Source organism: Diadema antillarum, unplaced genomic scaffold (genome assembly GCF_040938485.1).
Source record: "Diadema antillarum isolate AM-2024a unplaced genomic scaffold, OU_Dant_1.0 seq00001002_RagTag, whole genome shotgun sequence".
Classification (NCBI taxonomy): domain Eukaryota; kingdom Metazoa; phylum Echinodermata; class Echinoidea; order Diadematoida; family Diadematidae; genus Diadema; species Diadema antillarum.
Window position 1 is genome coordinate 75,666 of NW_027271840.1, and position 21,457 is coordinate 97,122.

General features: G+C 39.0%; 1 protein-coding gene across 1 annotated transcript in view; it reads right to left on the reverse strand.

The window, feature by feature from the left end:
- Window positions 1–2,845: 2,845 nt before the first annotated feature.
- The window catches only part of LOC139742476 (myelin regulatory factor-like protein), a 55,360-nt gene continuing 36,748 nt past the window's right edge, over window positions 2,846–21,457 (reverse strand). Inside the window, exons 12-23 of the mRNA XM_071653014.1 lie at window positions 20,300–20,419; window positions 17,616–18,001; window positions 16,900–17,070; window positions 15,693–15,752; window positions 14,494–14,573; window positions 13,103–13,249; window positions 11,825–12,052; window positions 10,737–10,806; window positions 10,114–10,185; window positions 6,647–6,749; window positions 5,760–5,840; window positions 2,846–5,046 (exon numbers count right to left, since the gene is read on the reverse strand). Of these exons, the coding sequence (XP_071509115.1) occupies window positions 4,945–5,046; window positions 5,760–5,840; window positions 6,647–6,749; window positions 10,114–10,185; window positions 10,737–10,806; window positions 11,825–12,052; window positions 13,103–13,249; window positions 14,494–14,573; window positions 15,693–15,752; window positions 16,900–17,070; window positions 17,616–18,001; window positions 20,300–20,419 (1,620 nt within the window). The 3' untranslated portion in view covers window positions 2,846–4,944. The remainder of the gene's footprint in view (window positions 5,047–5,759; window positions 5,841–6,646; window positions 6,750–10,113; window positions 10,186–10,736; window positions 10,807–11,824; window positions 12,053–13,102; window positions 13,250–14,493; window positions 14,574–15,692; window positions 15,753–16,899; window positions 17,071–17,615; window positions 18,002–20,299; window positions 20,420–21,457) is intronic.

The window sequence follows — 21,457 nt, forward strand, 5'->3', positions numbered from 1 at the left end:
AACTGTCGTGACCACGACCATGGATGCTAACCTTGCGTAAACGTTATTGCAGAATTCTGAGGGTGGAAAGGGGGTATTATTAACCCTAATCCCATCGGGTTTTTTGAGGGACTTGAAACCACCGGGGGGCCTTTTTGGCCCCCCTTCAGATCTCGGTCGTGGATCGCACGATCCTCGCGAAAATTTGCACTAAGGTAAAGGCCAATGTAATCTACAAGACTGTATAGTTAGATTTTTTAGATTTTGATGTATGTATTTTGTATTAATTAATTTATGCTAATTTAATGTTTTTTTGCCTATAAATCAAAAAATAAAGCTCCAAGACTTCTAATTTTTGGTGAACATATTCTCTTCAATATCCTCAACAATAATATTGAAGCAAAAATTCGGCTTCATAATTATTTCTTATGTATTTCATGTTTATTGAATTTCTTGTGTATTTCTTTTTTTTTTCGTCAAAATTTGTCTCAGAAACTTTTTAAAGCATAATCAGGCTAAAGTAAATCATTATCAGCCATTGAAAGTAAAAATATTAATTTTTATATGAATTAATTGCAAAATCACAATTTACATTTCATTTGTACACAAAATCATGTTTTTGAGCAATTTTTGGGTCGACAAATTTTTTTCAAAGGGTCATGGCTTCAAAACGGTATGCCCGGGAGCGACAAATTTGGTCTCAAAAGTTGCGCGATACTTGAAAGAAAAAAGTCATAAAATGTCGCGGCGAGAGCATCACGCGTTGCGGAATTTGCCATGCTGCTACAGTTGTACAGTGCGCTCCCGTTACAGCGAACACAGTTATAACAAAATTCTGGTTACAACAAAATAAAAATCCAGGTCGCAAAATCATCGGCTGTGTGTTTTTTGTTATTTTTACTTGTACAGTTGTAACAAAATTTCAATATCATAACAAAAGAAATATGCTGGTCCCAAGGACTTTGTTGTAATGGGAGTACATTGAAAGTACAATGTACCTTCTCTTGGAACAAAAGTATGTAACAAACAAACACACACACACACACACACACACACACACAAAACAATTCATACAGTACTCCGACAAAACAAGCATTTTGGAGAGTGACTGTGGTTGTGTTGAAATTTATTTGTAAGCATCCATGTGAGAGAGTGTAACCATACAGGACAATGAAGAGTACAAAATACAAGTATCGGCACTTTTTCTGGTTCGAAATCACACCAGTTTTGTGTAAAACATTCTCGAACATGTGGCTGAGTGGTGAAAGTTACGGTCAGTGTCTCTTTTTTTTTTTCCTTCTTCTTTGACAATGTGTCACACAGAAAATCACAATTCCACAAGCCTTACCTTCAAGGCCACTGAAAATCAACACATCGGTACACAGATACACATACTTGCATTCCATTATACAGTGTCATTGTAAGAGACCCAAAGGAACGATAATATATATGTACTTGAATATGGCAGGTATCATCAACAGTACACAGTGACTAATCTTTGGACTTCTTTGCAGGCAAAACCAAACGGAAAGTACTTGTTTTGTTTTCCTTTATTTTCTTATTTCTGAAAATGTGGCACACTTTCCGTAATAAAGCTTCTTTTTTTTTCTGCATTTGTGCTTGATGCAATGAATGATGGAAAAGAGAGAAAGATAAAAACCTATAAATGAATTCATTCAAATGTTTTGGAATGTACAAAATGGAGTGTAGAACACGCAGATTTGGAATTTGTCGACAGTTTGAGGTACACTAATTATTCTGGGTAGTTTCACTGCAAATCCTTTTTTACATTACACATATGATTCCCCGAAAGCATTGGCTTGAGTACTACAGTACAGTTCAGTACTACACATAGTCCCACATATTTGTATCTATGTTGGACGCTTGTAGCATGCATGACCTACATCAAGGTGGCACCACTCTGTAATATTCTGTGTGGGGGAAACATAGCATAAACTGAGCTGATGTCTACATAAATCCAAATTTGCCATGAACTACTAGCAGGAAAACTCTGTACATGTTGTCTACATCTCAGGTATTGATATCATTGGTGTACTTAAATGACCCAGAGAGAAATACACTGTACAAGAAAAAAGGGGAAAAATGAAAAAAATTCAAACATTAAAACTTTTTTCCCCCCTCACTCAATCACCCTGAAAGTAGTATTAAAGTACCCAGGATAAAGTCCAACACATTTTCATATGTTATTATCAATATATTCCTTTCTCCATGATTTTACATCTTTTAGACACATGATCAAATCAGACAATGCGGGTAAGAGAACATACTTTTGGATGTAATTCTCCCAATCACAGATATGCACTCTTTGCTTACATTTAAAAATTATGTCTTGTATATAATATTCTATCAATTTATTTACAATGCATTTCAAAACAAGAGTATAATTACTGTGACTTTAATTGGGGGGGGGGGGGGGGAACTCAATGAAATTACAGAATCACATGGTCATACAGATATACATGTAGCTTAGTATTTACAATATGTTACAGAGAAACAGAGAATGTGCTAGTTGTGGTTTGAAGTGTGTGACTTTTAGAGCAGTGTTACCACGTGTGAGTTTAACCTTTTTCACCACAAAATTTCACAACTGCGAACCCCTTCAACTGACCATACATTTCAACTGAACATGCTGATCTAGTGTGGTCTCTGATATTGTTTGATGAATGTATGTATTTAGGGGCTGATCCAAGAATTCTGTAAAGAGGGGGGGGGGGGGGGGGGGGGAGCGCAAACAATATTTTTTGGTGATACTTCCGGGTTTCATCTCATTTTTTTCTTTTTATTTCTTTTGTTTTAACAACAAATAAAGAGGGGGACAGGCCCCCGGTGTGCCCCCCCCCCCCCCCCCCCCCCCAGATCCGCCACTGGTATTACATTTAACCATCCCGTATGAAACACTAATTGCAGAAAGCCTTTGAAAATTGGACCATACAATTCCTTTCAATCACATTCTTTAATACATAAGTAAACTTACACTACATTATGTACACACACATGACTTAAGTATCACTTTTTAATAAAGGATATTGCTCTCCACAAAAGGTCATGGCTTTCGCAAATGGATATAAAACGCGCAAACAGGGACACCCTCTACCATTGTCACACATACAGTTCGAAATTACAATACCATTAAAAACTGGCACTTTCAAATATGTGCCCTAGAGGCTATAAAAATACACTTATTTCTGACAGATGCAATATATACAAACAAAAGAATAGTTTTTTTTTTCTTTTGATCATAATCATTTTCTAATAAAATTGATCACAGTATAAAAATCTCATATGGCTCTATTTTTCAAAAGTACTATTAAGTTGTCTATGGTGATTACATACGTAAACACATGAACTGTACAATGTGCTCACATAATTGTTTTTTTTATATATATTTGTAAGTATCCTTGCCAACGTAACAATGTACACATTCAATGTATTAGAAGAAACACATCTAAATTGAGCATGACAAGGCCATAGTGCATGTCGTCGATCTGCAAAATGCTAAGACAAAATTTAGCAGTACTGACCTTTATCTAGTGCTGCTTGAAATATTACCTGAATCACATGTCTCATCCAGGTCTTCTGTGCTATCGTATCAAACATTGTGCCTGCGTCATGGCTGAGCACACAACCTACAGGTGTTCTTTGAATTTACATGTCTATCCAATGATCACAGTCCACATGCTTCTAAAAATGATATACCTACTTGTGAAAACAATCATTTCAATAACATGAAGTGTGCTCATGCAAAAGAATTTCTGAAACTTTCTGAAATAGACACTCCATAAATGTCTCTTGCATAAAACATTGTCCATGGAAAAAAACAAAATAAAAAATCCTATGTTTGATCGTGCACAACAACAGTATTGCTGCAAACAATTAACAAATTCCACGGTACAATTACATTTCCCCATTAATATTTCATAATTCACTCCTGAACCTTATGCACTGTGATCCCTGCACGAATCAGCTTCCCTTGTTAAACATTCCGCCTGCATACATGTGTTTGATGACTCATGGTATTAAAAGTCATGCATGTTCACACTCATGATTACACTTCTTCAGCATCATAACAAATTTGATGCAATTTCGCGAGAATCTTCCTCAAATTACGCAAACTCCAGGGCACTACTGTTGCAAGAAGCTGCAGTTGATTATAAAGTCTTGACATAAATTCATGATCCAAAGGGCTGCCCATGTACTGAACAAACTTGCGAGAACAATTCTTAATATAGATGCTAGTACTGCATTAAAAGAAGTGACCTTTCACACAGAGTATATACGGTATGAAAATGAACAAAAGTATAACATCTGCTACGCAGAACTTATGTTTTTTTTTTTGCTTTTTTTTACAAAATTCTATATATTTTTGTTAGCTTCACCACCTACAAGCCCTTACTGAGGGCAGGGCATTCACTTACTATACACATGCCATGGTAACTTGCATTGATAATGAAGAAAATGAAAATGAATTTCATATGACAGGTCACGTAATATTAGGAATGTGTGATATACGCAGTACTGGTGAGTAGAATGAAATTTGGATTGGGTAGTACTAATCCGTCTTGGGACCTGTGTATACGCAATGGGTTACAATAACAGCAATTAAATTTTAGAGAGATAATTACTGAAAGGTAAATAGTTTCCTGATACCTTTCAGCCAAAGATTTTTCTTTGTTAAATGGGAGAGAAGAGAGATGAAGAAATATAGAATGAATTGAGAGTTATCATACACTCAATGAAAAGCAGCTGTGGCAGAAGATATCCATGATGATTATTTATTGTTGAGTCGAGATACAATTCACGTAAACATGGAAAAGGCATTATCTCTAGATGCTATTCCCACTGATATCTGCATCCAAAATAACCGTCGCTGATTTCGCGGACCCAACGGAACAGAAACCGCGGGGTATGTCCAGCCGGCGGTGATGGGGTGCAGAGCGTTCTCGCTTACGCGGGGCAGAGGGAGAGGTCCCGATCGAAGTTGAAGCTATACTCCATGTAATCCATTCCTATCAGACTGCTGTCCTGTGTGCAGTCATACGTCTGCACCTACAAGGGAAGACGCATAAAGGAAAGAGTAACGGTCAAGACAAACTAAAAGGACTGCCATAAGATACTTGCAGATAATCACAGGTTGCCAGGGAGGGGATCAAAAGAATATAGGATCTCGATTACTTGGCTATCGATCATGCGGTTCCTGTATTATCCAGACGTGGACTGGCTGACATTTTTTTTTTTATGTTTTCACATATTTTCAGCGCCATACCTCACTCAAAACAAACACACGTTCAACTATTATCATGCACATACATGACGGGACATATTTCAATCATCACAGCGAACCGTTACTTTAAGTTTATAGTTCATTAAAGACAATATATCAATGAGTGGTGCCACGCTTGTCGTTGGCACTGAGTGCACAGCAGTGGTTACAGTACAATGCAGCGGCAGTATTCGACGGGTGGCAATATCAATCTCATTGTCAGTCAATATTAATCAAACAGACAATACATGAAGGGATATCTTACTCATATTTCATTTTATTTCTGTATCATGTGAAGTATCACACATGACAATGTCATGCAGATAATCATAATGATTGGTAAATTGGTAATAACATTTGCATTATGTGCTAGAAAGCAATGAATTTGAGCATAACGCTCTTATCTGGCCAAATCAATTATCCGGAGGCCCGCCTGTCCTGACGAGGCCTGATAATCGAGGTCCTACTGTAAATCACATGATCGGCCATATGTCCTTACCTCTGATAGTGGCATAATGCGGAATGTGTAGGAACTGTTTTGAAAGACCCCAACCGGCATGTCCCAGGTGTGTGAAAAGCCCTGAGAATACAGAAACACACAGACAAGAGGAGATACTGGTGAGAATTAAGCAGATCATATCGATGAATGACAATTCTCCCCCATCAAATACACTCAGGCACAGACACAATATATTGATGTGATGGTGTACACTTAGGCTAAATTCTACAGTTACTGCATGCATACTTTCCCTCCTGACACATTAAAAGACATGGGCATCATTTGTTTTATAGAATGCGAGACCATTTCTTTGCCAAAAATACCTTTTTTGGCCATGTAAGACAGTAACCGGAAGGCAAATTTACTGGATACATTTCTCTTTGGCTTGCAATAAACAAACATACAAACAAACAAGCAAACAAAAAATGTATCCAGTAATTACTCTATGCATGGTTAGCTGGCCAACAGGCATTGTTTTTTTTACCAAGTACATGAATGCTTTACTTAGTGCACAATAGCATGTTCACGGTAGCTATTGTCAGTGAGGCACTGTGCGGCCCGTACAAATCAACACCCTACCCTCCACCAAAGAGATCACAGGATTTTCTCTACCAGTTCTAATCAAGGTGTCAAAATAACTGCGGAAAAAACAAAAAATCTGAGACTTATGCAAAAAATAAAAATAAAAATGTATGAGGTGCACAATTTCAATGCATCTAAATTGCTCAAAAAATTGAAAAGTGGGTTTTAGGCAGAGTACAACAATCTGAAATCAGATCAAACTTTCACAACCCAGTATAATGTATCAAACTTTCTGTTTGTTTCTACTGCCATTGTGAATCACAGTTAAAAAAAAATAAATAAAAAATGAATAAATCAGGACTTACTGTGGAGAATGTGGCGCTGGCTGACTCGGGAGACTCGATCTGCTCGAGACACGAGGAGCCACTGGTCCAAGAACACAGCACCATGACTGACATTCCCGTCGTGCTGGGGAGAGAAGGGGCAGAGTGGGGTAGAGGTGTCAGTATTCAAGCATTCTTTTTCACTCTTTATTGGATGTGATTCATTACATGTACATATGGTTTTTGGTGCCCTAGGGTACCAATTAGAAATCCTCAATTTCTTGATTTCTTTTTTCTTTTTTCCAGTGCCCATACCCTGAATTACCAAACAATTGGTGATGGTAATTTTTATGCTTTATGAACGATTCATTTATTTATTTTTTTATTTATTTATTTATTCTTTTTTTTAATTTTTTTTTTTTGGAGGGGGGGGGGGGGGGGGAATGAGCTCAATAATGCAGCAACATCATAGCATGAGCGCTCATCACACAAGTACACCAGTGACCTCAGTTTGTAAATTTAAATGATGTCATTCTGAATTACTGTTCAAAATTGTGATAACATGCTTTGAAAAAACAAAAATGTACAAAAAAACAAATATCCTTTACATTATTGTATCAAAGTTTTACAAGTCCTAATTGGTCTGAATTAGCATTGGGATCATCATGGTTGACTGCTACACTTTGGCTGCCACCATGGCAGTATGTAACTGTGCATCTTACACCTGACGGAGCTACACAGGTCTGCCCTACTTTGGCAAAAGGAAGCGAGTGACATAGAGTACAAATGCTACAAATGAAGAAAATATGTTTTGGGGTAGGCCCTTCAGCATGGACATTTGTGATGAGAAATAATGTCGGTATTCGTGCAAGTCATATGGTGATGCATTTATGACAATTCAAAGAATTTTGATATTCCCATAGAAACTCATTATCATGTAACTTGCTTCCTTTTGCTAAAGTATTATAGATTTGTAGCAAACATGAAAAATCTGGCAAAAGGAAGCAAGTGACAATCATATCATGAGAATGTTACTTGCTTCCTTTTGCCAAAGTATTTTAGATTTGTAGCAAACATAAACAAGGAAAAGTAGAAATTACGCAGTGCGTAAAATATGTCCCCGCCGGAAGTAGCATTTAGTAGCAAAATGTACAATATCGGTAAAAAATCAAGGTCAAAGGTCAAAGAAGTCAAAGGTCAAAATTCTGTGTAGAAGTTTTGAAGCCCTCACCTAGTGCCATCACAAAAAGCAAACGGAATCGAAATCGGGTTAGAAATGGCAAAGGAGTAGCATTTTGTAGCCAATGTACAATATAGGTCAAAAATCAAGGTCAAAGGTCAAAATTCTGTGTAGAAGTTTTGAAGCCCTCACCTAGTGCCATCACATAAAGAAAACGGAATCGAAATCGGGTTAGAAATGGCAAAGGAGGAGCATTTTGTAGCCAATGTACAATATAGGTCAAAAATCAAGGTCAAAGGTCAAAGAAGTCAAGGGTCAAAATTCTGTGTAGAAGTTTTGAAGCCCTCACCTACAGACTGTAGTGCCATCACATAAAGCAAACGGAAATGAAATTGGGTTAGAAATGGCAAAGGAGTAGCATTTTGTAGCAAAATGTACAATGCAGGTCAAAAATCAAGGTCAAAGGTCAAAGAAGTCAAAGGTCAAAATTCTGTGTAGAAGTTTTGAAGCCCTCACCTAGTGCCATCACAAAAAGCAAACGGAATCGAAATCGGGTTAGAAATGGCAAAGGAGTAGCATTTTGTAGCCAATGTACAATATAGGTCAAAAATCAAGGTCAAAGGTCAAAATTCTGTGTAGAAGTTTTGAAGCCCTCACCTAGTGCCATCACATAAAGAAAACGGAATCGAAATCGGGTTAGAAATGGCAAAGGAGGAGCATTTTGTAGCCAATGTACAATATAGGTCAAAAATCAAGGTCAAAGGTCAAAGAAGTCAAGGGTCAAAATTCTGTGTAGAAGTTTTGAAGCCCTCACCTACAGACTGTAGTGCCATCACATAAAGCAAACGGAAATGAAATTGGGTTAGAAATGGCAAAGGAGTAGCATTTTGTAGCAAAATGTACAATGCAGGTCAAAAATCAAGGTCAAAGGTCAAAGAAGTCAAAGGTCAAAATTCTGTGTAGAAGTTTTGAAGCCCTCACCTAGTGCCATCACAAAAAGCAAACGGAATCGAAATCGGGTTAGAAATGGCAAAGGAGTAGCATTTTGTAGCCAATGTACAATATAGGTCAAAAATCAAGGTCAAAGGTCAAAATTCTGTGTAGAAGTTTTGAAGCCCTCACCTAGTGCCATCACATAAAGAAAACGGAATCGAAATCGGGTTAGAAATGGCAAAGGAGGAGCATTTTGTAGCCAATGTACAATATAGGTCAAAAATCAAGGTCAAAGGTCAAAGAAGTCAAGGGTCAAAATTCTGTGTAGAAGTTTTGAAGCCCTCACCTACAGACTGTAGTGCCATCACATAAAGCAAACAGAAATGAAATTGGGTTAGAAATGGCAAAGGAGTAGCATTTTGTAGCAAAATGTACAATGCAGGTCAAAAATCAAGGTCAAAGGTCAAAGAAGTCAAAGGTCAAAATTCTGTGTAGAAGTTTTGAAGCCCTCACCTAGTGCCATCACATAAAGCAAACGGAATCGAAATCGGGTTAGAAATGGCGAAGGAGTAGCATTTTGTAGCCAATGTACAATATAGGTCAAAAATCAAGGTCAAAGGTCAAAGAAGTCAAAGGTCAAAATTCTGTGTAGAAGTTTTGAAGCCCTCACCTAGTGCCATCACATAAAGCAAACGGAATCGAAATCGGGTTAGAAATGGCGAAGGAGTAGCATTTTGAAGCAAAATGTACAATATAGGTCAAAGGTCAAGGTCAAAGGTCACAACTGAAATTCTGTGTAGAAGTTTCAAAGCTCCTATGTAGTGCTATCATATAAAGCAAACAGAATCAAAATTGGCTCATAAATGACAGAGAAGTAGCAAATTAAACATTTTGATCACACACGGACACACAGACAGACAGACGGACGGACGGACAGACAGACGGACACACGGACACACACACGTACGGAGCCCGTTTCATAGTCCCCTGCTCGAACTCGTTCGGCGGGGACAAAAATGGCAAAAGGAAGCAAGTGACAATCATATCATAAGGATTTTACTTGCTCCCTTTTGCCAAAGTATTTTAGATTGTGTGTAAATATAAATGATTTGGCAAAGGGAAGCATGTGACAATCACATCATGAGGTTGTTACTTGCTTCCTTTTGCCACCCGAATATCTCAGAAATGGACCAAACTTGTAGCTTTTGGATTTTTCAGTTAAATAGAGCATGCCTCAAATATGCCAAATCAATAAAAAAGTCGATATTCATAAAAATGTCACTTGCTTCCTTTTGCCAAAGTAGGGGAGAGGTACACAACAGTACAGCATTGTGCATCATACAGGCAAATCATAACGCACTATACAACATATTACTGTGTAGGATGCATTACTTACTTCAGTTCCAACTGGGTGAACTTCACAGGGAAATGGGGAGGCACAGTTATTCCACAAGAATAATTCCCATTCCTACAACGGGAAGGGAGAGGTGGGAATAATGGAAAGAGACACATTAATGGTAAAACTTTTATGTCAGAATGGTAAAATGCATAATAATAGCACATGATCTAGAAGACCCTCTTGGATGTGCATAACAAAATTCCATACACATTTTAAAAAAGAAAAAAGATCTGAGAGATTTTACAAAGAGCTGTCCTAAATATTTGTGGATTTGTGTGTGTGTGTGTGTGTGTGTGTGTGTGTGTAAAGTTATTCCACACTTCAGTGCTCTAACTGTAAAAGAACAATCTCAATATGAAGAGATGGATAAACTGGTACAGTCCGAAAACGTTTATCAGAAGAGCGGCTATTTCTTGTAGGTATGTGTGGAGTAATAGTAGAGGGGATTTACCTATTCATAACTCTAAAACATAAAAGAACAAAATTTCATACACAATTTTCATAGCTACACATAAACGTAGCAGGCGATTCACATTCATGACACGCATTCTGTTCTAATATCAGAATAACAGCTTTCCAAATTTGACAAGCTTGTAATAACTGATGGCTTTTGAACTTACCCTGATGGTGATGCACAATCTCCCACTACACTCTGCGTGTCATCCAGAACAATTGATGTAATGTCTACATCTGTGGGTACGAAAGGTTACACAAGGAAAATGCATGAGTTGATCGACCATTCTGTGTATTCAACATCCACAACCAGTCAGTGGACAAACACCATCAGTGATATGCATATTGCATATGGAAATAAACTTCAAGATTTCTTAAAGGGATGGCACGATAATGAGAAAGCACTTCGTAAATATGAAATATGAAAGAAAGGACCATTCTATTAAATAGGAATTCAGTTTACTTTTTTCATGAAATCCGGTTTTGAAATGGTAGAGATATCCAAAAAATCAAAGTGGTCCTAATAAAGGATGGGTCCAAACTTTTATTAGGAACACTTTAATTTTGGATACCTTAGCAATTTCAAAACCAATTTTCATCAAATACACTAATGATTTCCTTTGGAAATTGTATTTTCTTTTATATTTCATGAGTAATTTCTCATTATTTACCCCCTTCCTCCATCCCCCAAGAAATAAATAAATAAAGCCCAATCTCAACAAAAACTATATCATCCCTTTAAAGGTTTACATGAATTGTTAACTTTTTTATTTATGCCCAAAAGTGTTGCCTCACAACTGCATTGGGTATCAGAATGGAAGTGTTGACTATATGAACAAATTCCACAATCACAAACAAATTAGCAGATTTGTAGACTTTACCCTACATTCCCCAGGCAGGAGAGAGTCACAGTGTAAAAAAGATACCATTTGACACAGATATTCTCACACGTTTCCATATGCCTAATGGCCAAAAGTCGGTACATACATCACAAAACAAGTCATCAATTAAGAGAAAAACATGTTTGATCTTTCTAAATCTATCATACTGTATAACTATAACTGTAATTATGCTATACACATTTTCCACTCTCTCTGTAGACTCTATATCTCCTAAACAATCTTTGAAAGTGAAGTATGCTATTAAAAACAGAATCAGCTCGCAAAGAACAAAGTCGCTATTGACTCTACCATGCAGCACCATGACATTGAATAAACTAGAGTGGGAAATGTAGCCGGAGTTCCTGATATCTCACCGACTTTGGTCATCCTCTTGTTTCGGAGAAGCGTGGCCAGGTGGCGACGTCGGCGAGACTGGATGGCGACAGAGTCCAGGTCGCTCTCCATCCCAGTACTCATGTTGCCCCTCGCCGGCATGTCCCCTGGCTCCCCGGGGGATGGTGCCGAGCCCCCTGAGACGGAACTCGCTGACGTGACAGTGTCGGAGGGCACCTCCGCCATTGGTCGGACAACAGGCAGGACGACTGGACATGTACCAGCAATCATTTCCAGTGCCAAGAGAGATTTATTTGTTGTTGTGTTGTTGTTGTTAGTAAGTGTAGTGAGTGAGGGTAAAGCAAAGGGATGGGGCGGGGAAGGATAATGTGAGTTGGTATGGTTGGGGAGGAAAACAATTGAAATCCATTAATTACAAGGTTTTATTAGGGTACAAGTTCATCTGAATTGGTACTTCATCTTGAAAGATACAAGGTTCTCAACAGAATGTTCAAAGAATTGGATGAGTCACCAAAACAAACACAACAAATGTTAAAAATACAGAAAAGTTCAAGGAGTTACAAGCAATCCGGAAGATTCTGCTAGAAGAGTGATCAAAGACACAGCGAGTGGTTCTCAGGTACTGGGGAACTGCTCAGAGAATATCAATCATATGATGTATCAGAAAGTAGCAATAATCTCCGGGTAAACTTGAGACAGTACAGGGCAGTTTCAAAGTCTTTAAAGTACGCATATATTATATCACATCATCTATATCATAAATGTACAAAACGATCATCTTTCATTGCTTGCTTTAAGTTTTTGTGAAAAAGACATGCAGCAGACCTCCAAACTATGTTTCATAGTTCAACACAATTGACAGTTAAACCCATCCAGTCCCACAAACCCAATATTTCTGTGGTTTGGTTTGAATATCTAAATATCAGACTGTTTACTACTCACTCTTAAGATTATGTGTAAGGTACAGTAATAAAAAAATAAAAGGGGGGGGGGGGGGGGGGAGGTCTTCTATTTGCATCTTTACTGGATTGTATGTAACTGCTTTATTTTGGTTCCAGAATTTTCAAACACCTCTAAATTGCTTCACTCATACATGATTTTTAAAGTGGCAACACAATGTACAATATATCAAGTTTTTGATTACTCTCAAATTGGTAACCTTAACCAGGTCCACGTACTCCGTTTTTTCAGAGCAATATAGGCAATGACAGTCAGAGGTGCAAATCTCAAGACAATTTGATTATTTCTGAAGTGCAATTCTGACAGGATTGAATGGGTTTAAAGGGAAACACTCTTACCCGAGGGTTTGTATGTCGAATTGAGCGTGGGGATACTGGAGATCTCCATGGGTAAGTTGCCCAGAGAAGAGACATCGCAGCAGTACACCTTACACCCATCACCTGTGCAGACGCTCGGCGTTACCACGGGAACGTCTGGGTCGATGTCTAGATGGGAGGGAATGCGTCAAATTTCACAGGTTGAATTCATGACAAGATAGTAGATGAAGGCTGGCCAAACAAACCTCATAGGCCTGAATTCATGAAGGTGGTTTAAACTTTAAGACCATGGTCTACAATAAGCGTGAAATAGACATCCTTTGACATGCGTGTATCAACAACGCGCATTTGTTACTGGATGTCTGTTGGTGTACACAATCTGTCAATCATATTTACACAGATGAAATTTGCATAAACCATGGTCTGAATTTAAGCCACTTTGTTGGAATTCTGGCCATAGTGTTGTCAGTCAGGGGCCAGACATAGAGCACTCTAATATGCAAATGGTGCACCAAATGGTGCCTGGGTTTGAGCATGTGCTTCATGGATTTGAACTACTTTCCATAATGAATATTTCCGCACCTCTCTCGACCAATGAGGCTGCAGAGATTTCTCCATCCATTCTATAACATTCACTGATTAAAGTCGTTCATGTCAGCTGACCGTATCAGTCACTTGATACGGGCAGAAGCCCCAGTTTGACATCAATTCTAGAAGGATTCAGTATGTGGGTGTCTTATCAAAAATCATGGAAAAGAGGCATCAAATCAATACACCAAAAAATAGGCCATAATCTGTCCATGAGAAATATTTAAATATTAGTTCCTTCAGTATTTTATATCTATACTATATCTTGGAGATTTTTCTCTGTTCTTTTTCAAGTGAGACAGGACAATGAGTCAATGTATGTCAAATGATGCAAATTGTCTGTTCTCTTCTCTTTCTTTATGCTACAGCTGTAAATGTATTTGGCTGTATGATAAACCTCTGACTCAATTTTTCATTAATTATAATAATAATAATCATTTCCTTTTATATGGCACATAATAATCTAAAAGACTCCCTATGTGCCTTACAAAACTTTCATTTTATACATTAAAAAAAATTAAGTTTCCCCAGATTTTACAAATTGCTTTGAATCTGTCTCTGCCCTACATGTAAGTCTGTCTGGCAGCCTATTCCACAAAATGGGAGTTGCAACAGCAAAAAAACAATATCCATGTGAAGAGGTGGCTGAAAATGGTACATAATCAGTCTAATTCAACACAGGACAAAGCTCACTGAAACATCTGCAGAGAATCTGTGAGGGGAAGTACTGGAGTGCGCAGACCCAAAGCTTCACAGCTGCTCTTCTCTGAGTAACGGTCACTACCGGTCACTTTTAATAGGCAGATTTGGCAATGTTTACTCACCTTTCTTGGCAGTGGAAGAGCCTCCCGTGGTGGACGCTTTAGAAGTCGCGGTGAGGGAACTCGTCACTGTTGTGAGAGCACTGTTTGCACATAATGTAGACGAAGTTATAGCATGAAAATATGTCTTCAGAAGATGTTTTTATTTATCAAGTCAAGGAAAAGTGTCATAAATGACTGCAAACAGCACGTTTCAATACACACACGACAAGGAAAAAGAGAAATAACTGAGATTTTCCGAAGATCAAAAATGTCACTTCCTTTCTACTGTTCAAGAAGTACTGTATATGCCATATATTTCGCGAGTCTAAATTTTTGCGAATCGGGAATTCCTGACAATTTCGCGAGTGGTTAAATTCGCGATCGCAGAGTCCTGTAATGGAGGGAGAAATATACATGCGTACATCACATTCACACCAGGATCAGATTCAATATTTTCGCGTGTCTTTGATTTCGCGAATAGCGCCAGACTCGCGAAATTCGCGAAAACCAAACCCCGTGAAATATTTGGCGTATACAGTAATCAGCAGTCCAGCATACTGTACCTCGTTATTCAAAACACAAGCTGTGCAAAGTAAATATTTTGGACTTAAATACTGCTGCCATTAAAACAGAGGTCTGGATCAAAAATAAAGGGACATTGCATGCATGGAAGGCCTCATTGTAGCTCAGTTCACGGCAATACATTTGAAATCTGCTCAAAGATTACTTTCGTCTTGCACGAACATATTATTGAAAGATCATTTAAACCTTTGAACTTATCAGCATCAAAGTACAATGCCCTCACAAATGGCCATGCTTACAATGGACACTGCAATGTCCCCAAAAACGGTCTGGGCTACTCTAACTGCTTGATATCAAATACTGGAAATTTTCCAAGGGCCTTTAATGCTTCTGCTGAGCCTCTTCACAGGGTCAGGGTGATCAACTGCTTTCTACCAAATGAATTCTTTCTGCTTTAGGTGATGGCTGGAAGGACATGACAGGGGCGGATCCAGGAATTCCGTAAAGAGGGGGCGTGTTTACAAATAAAAGGGGGGCGCACGCACCCCTCCCCCCATTTTTTCTTTTTATTTCTTTTGTTTCAAAAAAAAAATAAAGGGGGGCGTGCACCGGTTGCAGTCCTCCCTGGATCCGCCCCTGCATGAGCTACAAACAACGCTTGATGGGGTCTTGTTGGGACGGTGCCTTCTCACACTTACTCAGTCTGTGGGAGATTGTTGTTCCTCTCCATGATGTACAGTGTGGCGATTGCTGCAAAGCTGTTTTAGTTGAGAAGAAAAAGGGGAGGGCAGAGAGAGTGAGATCTTGAGAATCCACTGTAATTATTATATCACAATACTGGATAAGTTAACAAAAAAAACACACAAGCAAACACAGACAAAAACAAAACGAGATATAAAGGGTAGCATGTGGGTATAAGATGTTGGCAAGACAGATACACATGGACATCAATGCAACCATTATCAACATCAGGGAAATCATTTTTTCAGCTACCTCTCTTTCACTACTTTGTGGTGACCATATATAACCATTGTGGTTGTTCTATGATACTGGTACTTGGCATTTTTTTGTTCATCTCACACATCTGACACGATCACATTCTTACTTGACAGGCAAAAACAAAAACTGATATCAAACTAAAATCAAATGCTACCTGCAAATCAATCCTAAAAGAATCTGATGTAGCCTAGCTTCACGCAGTCAAAACATGACAGATCAGATTTGCATTCATCCTTTTATAACATTTGATCCAAAACTTATCTCTACAATTGACAGAGCCTGACTACATGAAAACACAGATCGCACTGCTTTCTGGCCATCAACACCGCTTTGCTCTAAAGTTGGGTTCCCTCTGCCATGGTGTCTTCAAAACAAAGCAAAAGCAGAAACATGCTTTTGAGAGTATCAACACTTTATGTGCCTTGAGTGTTGATTGGAACAGATAACCTGACAGCGTTGTACACACTGTGCCATGTTCCTGGCAAAGAAAGGGTTAAAGGGTGTGTACAGTTCTGGTTGAGGTGAGGATGAAGCTTTTAACGTTCTGCGAGATATTCAGAAACCATTCTATGAGATGTCAAAGAGCATGCAATCCTATGGGGTATCAAACGTTTACATGTATTTGATGAATATCGGTTCGAAATGGCTAAGATACCCAAAAACAAGGTGAAACAAAGAGATCCTAATAAAAGCTGTCACCTTTTATTACTATCATTTTTTGGATATCTCAGCCATCTGAACACCAATTGTCATCAAATAAACATTGAATCCTTCTTAAAATTACATGCTCTTTCATATTTCATTAGAGGTTTCTCATTATTTCACTGAGGAATGTTCAACACATGAATTCCGAACCTCAACCAGGACTGTACAGTCCCTTTAAGACTGGGAGTGGCAATATCTCACCAGAAGAGCATGATCAAGACGAGGGCAACAATCAGCATCTGCATGGATCGAGGCGAGAGGCAGTAGCCGATGTCCTGCTGACCTTTGCCCTTTTCACAGCTGCTGCCATTTTTGCCGGAGCCGGAGCTCTTCCCTTTGGTGCTACCTTTGGACTTATTGCTTCCGTTACGACTGCAAGTGGGATAACAAAAAAGAAAAAGAAAAAAGAATTCAAAGAAAAGTGGATTTTACATGCCGGTATACATAGTGGAAAATGTATGTACAAACATGTCTTAATGGACATGTATGTATGTATACGTATTTCTGCATGAATGAGTATTATAATGTAAGTACATGTACGTACATGACTGAGTGTTTATGTTTCGAGGAAGGTATGATATGTATAGATTCAGAGACAGGTGAAATAATGTACATGTATATGCCATATATTTCGCAGGGGTTTTATTTTTGTGGATTTTGCAAGTCGGGTGCTATTTGCCAATTTCAAAACACACTAAACTATGAATTCTGATCCTGACAAGGATGATTTCACGATACACCATGTATTTTTTTGTGGATATGAGTACAGTTCTGAGTGGCTCTTTTCAGGACCACACTCACTCAGATCAATGAAAGAATACATGGTGTACCGTGAAACCACCCACCACCAAATGTCTATGGATATGTCACAGGTTTTGCAGAGATAAATGGCTGTCCATTATGAGACAGGTGCTCACCTGAGGGTGCCAATACTGGTGTTTGACTTCAGACTGTCAATGCGCTTCAGCTTGGACAGCTTCTGGTTCATCTTCTCCAGCTCGTCGATGCGCGTCTCCAGGTTGTCCGTCAGCCGGACCAACTCCTTGACCGCGCCCACGTTTTCCATGTAGATGCGGTCCTTGTTGACCACCAGGAAGTGTTCGATCTTGGCCCCGTTGGGCAGGTGGACGGTGCCGGTCTTCTGGACGGCGTCGGGCAGCACGTCCATCACCTCCTGGGCTATGACGCCCGTCTCCAGCTGGTCGCATTGAGGCAGACCGGCTTGCTCGGCAAAGGCCGGGATGTAGCGGTACCGCATCACCCGCATCTTGCCGATGTTCTTCAGCTGTTCTCGAGGGTCCAGCTACAAAAATCAAAAGACAGCACATATTTTCGCTTTAGTCATCTCCCCCAAAAGAATCCCAATATACAGTATGTCCCCCAAAAGAATTACAATCGGATTTTTGCATTGATAACACCCAATATGATTAAACTGTCAAAATGCTACTTCAGAGTCTTAAAATATGACATCTTAGCTCTATTTTGCAGAAAACCCACATTCAATTTGGTTAAGCGGTCCCAGAGAAATGTGAATTTTTGTAAAACATGCCACGAGTCTGATTCTTCCAAGTTAAGCACTTGGATGCTCTCTGAACTGCATATTACTGTGTAAGCACAACAGACAGAACTTGGAGGGAAGAGATTTCTGACATGCTCTACAAAATTCATCATATCTCTTTGACCACTGAAGCAAATTGAATGGGGTTTTCTGTAAGATGTGCGCAATGAGTTATAGTTTCATACCCTGAAATCGTATTTTGATTAACTATCTTCAAAGTTATCATTGCGGAAGGTCCCGTTGTAATTTTTTTGGGGGACACACGGTAGAGAATGTAGGGCAGGCTCTTCTTGGAGCATTTCCATTGTTTGCCATCACATTGTATTCGTATTGAAATGAGAGGACTGGACAAACCTTCACAAATGAATAATTTTGGAGGAATATTTTAGGGTGTCAAGTCCATCTTGGCCATGGTACATCGTGTGTCATTTCAGTGTGTCATGCCTGTCATGGTCGCTCATACAATGACTATCACATCATTTGTATACTTGGACAATTTACAGACTGTATTACTAAACAACTTATTGAAAAACTTAACAAACTGATCAAAACCTCTAAAGTTGCTGCACTGAAACATGAGAGTTCTTAGTCAGCTCTGAGTACCCATTTATGGTCGGATGGGCAATACATGAACATTGCTGAAGGAAGCAGCATACTTCCAATGAGTATGTACAAATAAACCTGCTACGCTACAGTGAAGCCCATAGCTCAAGATATTAAAGGAACTCTGTCTTTAATGTAAGAACTCCATCATATGCCTAGTTGTCCTTGTCTCTGTCATAATGCATGCCATGCACTTCACACTCTGGACAAGACAGTCACAGGGAGAATGCTGCAGGGTTGCTGTATAATATTTGCCACAGGCTTGTTGAATATTCTGAGAGTGATGCAAGAAGCGCAAACTAGCAAACGACAATGTGTCATTACAAACTAGAAATATCGCTACGGCAACTGATATGCCTCCGCCATAATTCATGGTTCTATAGTACAATGTCTTGACAATGTGTGATGACAGTTTCACACAATTGGCAAAATATTAAAATGACAGGTTTGCCACAAATATGCTGAATGTTCACTTTCCTAGAGCTACGTTCAATTGGATGAATGATTAAAACGTCAGAGTGCAGGTATTTGGGGAACTGATGATTTTCACTTGACTTTTGACCCTTTTATAAGTTTATGCATTGAGTAATTTTCAAGGTATTGAGAAAAAGTATAATTTCAGTATCTCAAATGGTAAAATAGCATTATCTAAACCTGGCCTTTGACCTTTGACCTCACAGTTCCAAAGAGAATCACTGTTAGGTTGAACATGCATAAATATGTAAGTTTCATGATGATACCTTGAGTTACTGTCGAGATATGGAGGAAAAAGTGCAATTTAGCACTTTCACTTGACCTTTGACCTTTTGACCTTTGACCTTTTGGCAAGAAACTTCCCACAGAATATATATTGGGTAATACATGCATACATCACGTTTAAAAAAAAATCCTTCAGGAATTGCATAAATATAAGGAAAGTAGTGATATTTTGAGGAGTTGACCTTGACCTTTGACCCCTGACCTTTAAACCATGACCCCCAACTTCCCTAGTTAACCACTGCCCATTGGAACAAGCATATATACTAAGTTCCATGAAGATACCTTGAACCATTTGCGAGATATGGAGAAAAACATGAATTTTCAACCTTTTTTTTCACAAAATAACCTGTGACCTTTGACCCCGTGACCCTAAAATCCAAACAAAGTATTATCCCTCCAGGATATACCCTCATACCAAGTTTGATGTAAAACCACCACACGGTTCTTGACATATGGACAAAAACAAAACGGGACGGACGTACGGACGGACGGACATACGGACGGACGTATGGACGTACAGACGGACGGACGGACGGACGACCCGAAAACATAATGCCTCCGGCCACTTCGTTGGCGGAGGTATAAAAATGTAACCCAGACAGTAACAATCTAGAGGCTACCTCAAACCTACATGTAACTTACTTTTAGAAATACTGCTAGAATTCATAACAATGATCTCACCTCCTGGAAATCTTCCTTTGCCCTTTTGTCAGAGGGCTGCACAACATGACCTGTGACCTTCAGGTTGCCGTTGACAACCAGCGCCTCATCCGGCCTCTCAGTGTTGATGCCAACTCGTCCCTGTAGAATAAAGCAATTGTTGCACTGGACCTGTCAAAACTGGCCAACAGACTGGACAAGGGGTAACATACTTATTGTTGACCATTACAGATATTTCACACCGATCCAGGCAATTTCCCCCAGAGGGCAATTACCCCCCAGCTACAATGTAAATACTGGTTAGTGGTAAGGTTAGAGTAAAGATTAGGGTTAGGCTTAGGGTTATGAGTTTGGGTTAGGGCTAGGATTAGGTTCAGGATAGGGATTAGGATTAGGATTAGGATTAGGGCCAGGGGAAGGGTCCTGGGTAATTGCCCAGGGGGTAATTGCCCTAGGCCTATCTCACACTAATCTTTGCTAGTGTTTACACTGGTGGGCAAGTTTTCACTGGTGGGCAAGTTCACACTGGTAGGAAAATGTATGAACATGATTACAATATAACAACGTGAAATATAGAGCAAATGGCTTGGAAGGTGTACCGCTTAACATCATAACTTCATAAGATTTTATAAGTACTGTGTACACAAAGAAAGGACATGACATATTAGTATATCGTCGCTGGGGTGACAAGACCTTGTATCTGCAATTTTGGTGAAAAAAACTTTTTTGGATTAATGGTCAAATAATGGGTTAAGTGATGTCCTGTCCAAATCCCAACTGTCTTCCTCTAAAAAAGAAGCCACCACGGCATGTCAAAGGAAAGGCTATCCCATTTGCCTCAATGCTTTGGCCGCCATGTATTTTGGCTCTCCTGAGCATTTGACATTTAGTAGATATGAGGTCTTGTCGCCCCAACGATGATATGGAAACATGGAAATGTGATTTACTACATCACCTTCATTTGTTCTGTTATCATGCAGATCAATTATGTGATCTTAATGACAAACACCTAAAGGAAGCACATCTACAACAAGGAATGTATATCTTGCACTCTCTGCAGTAATAATTCCTTACTTTTGAATCATGTACTAAGTAACAATCAATCTGGAAACTTAAAAATCATCAATTAAACTAAATAGCAAGAGAAATGAGGAAAGGCATCTGGAGTTCTATTCCAGG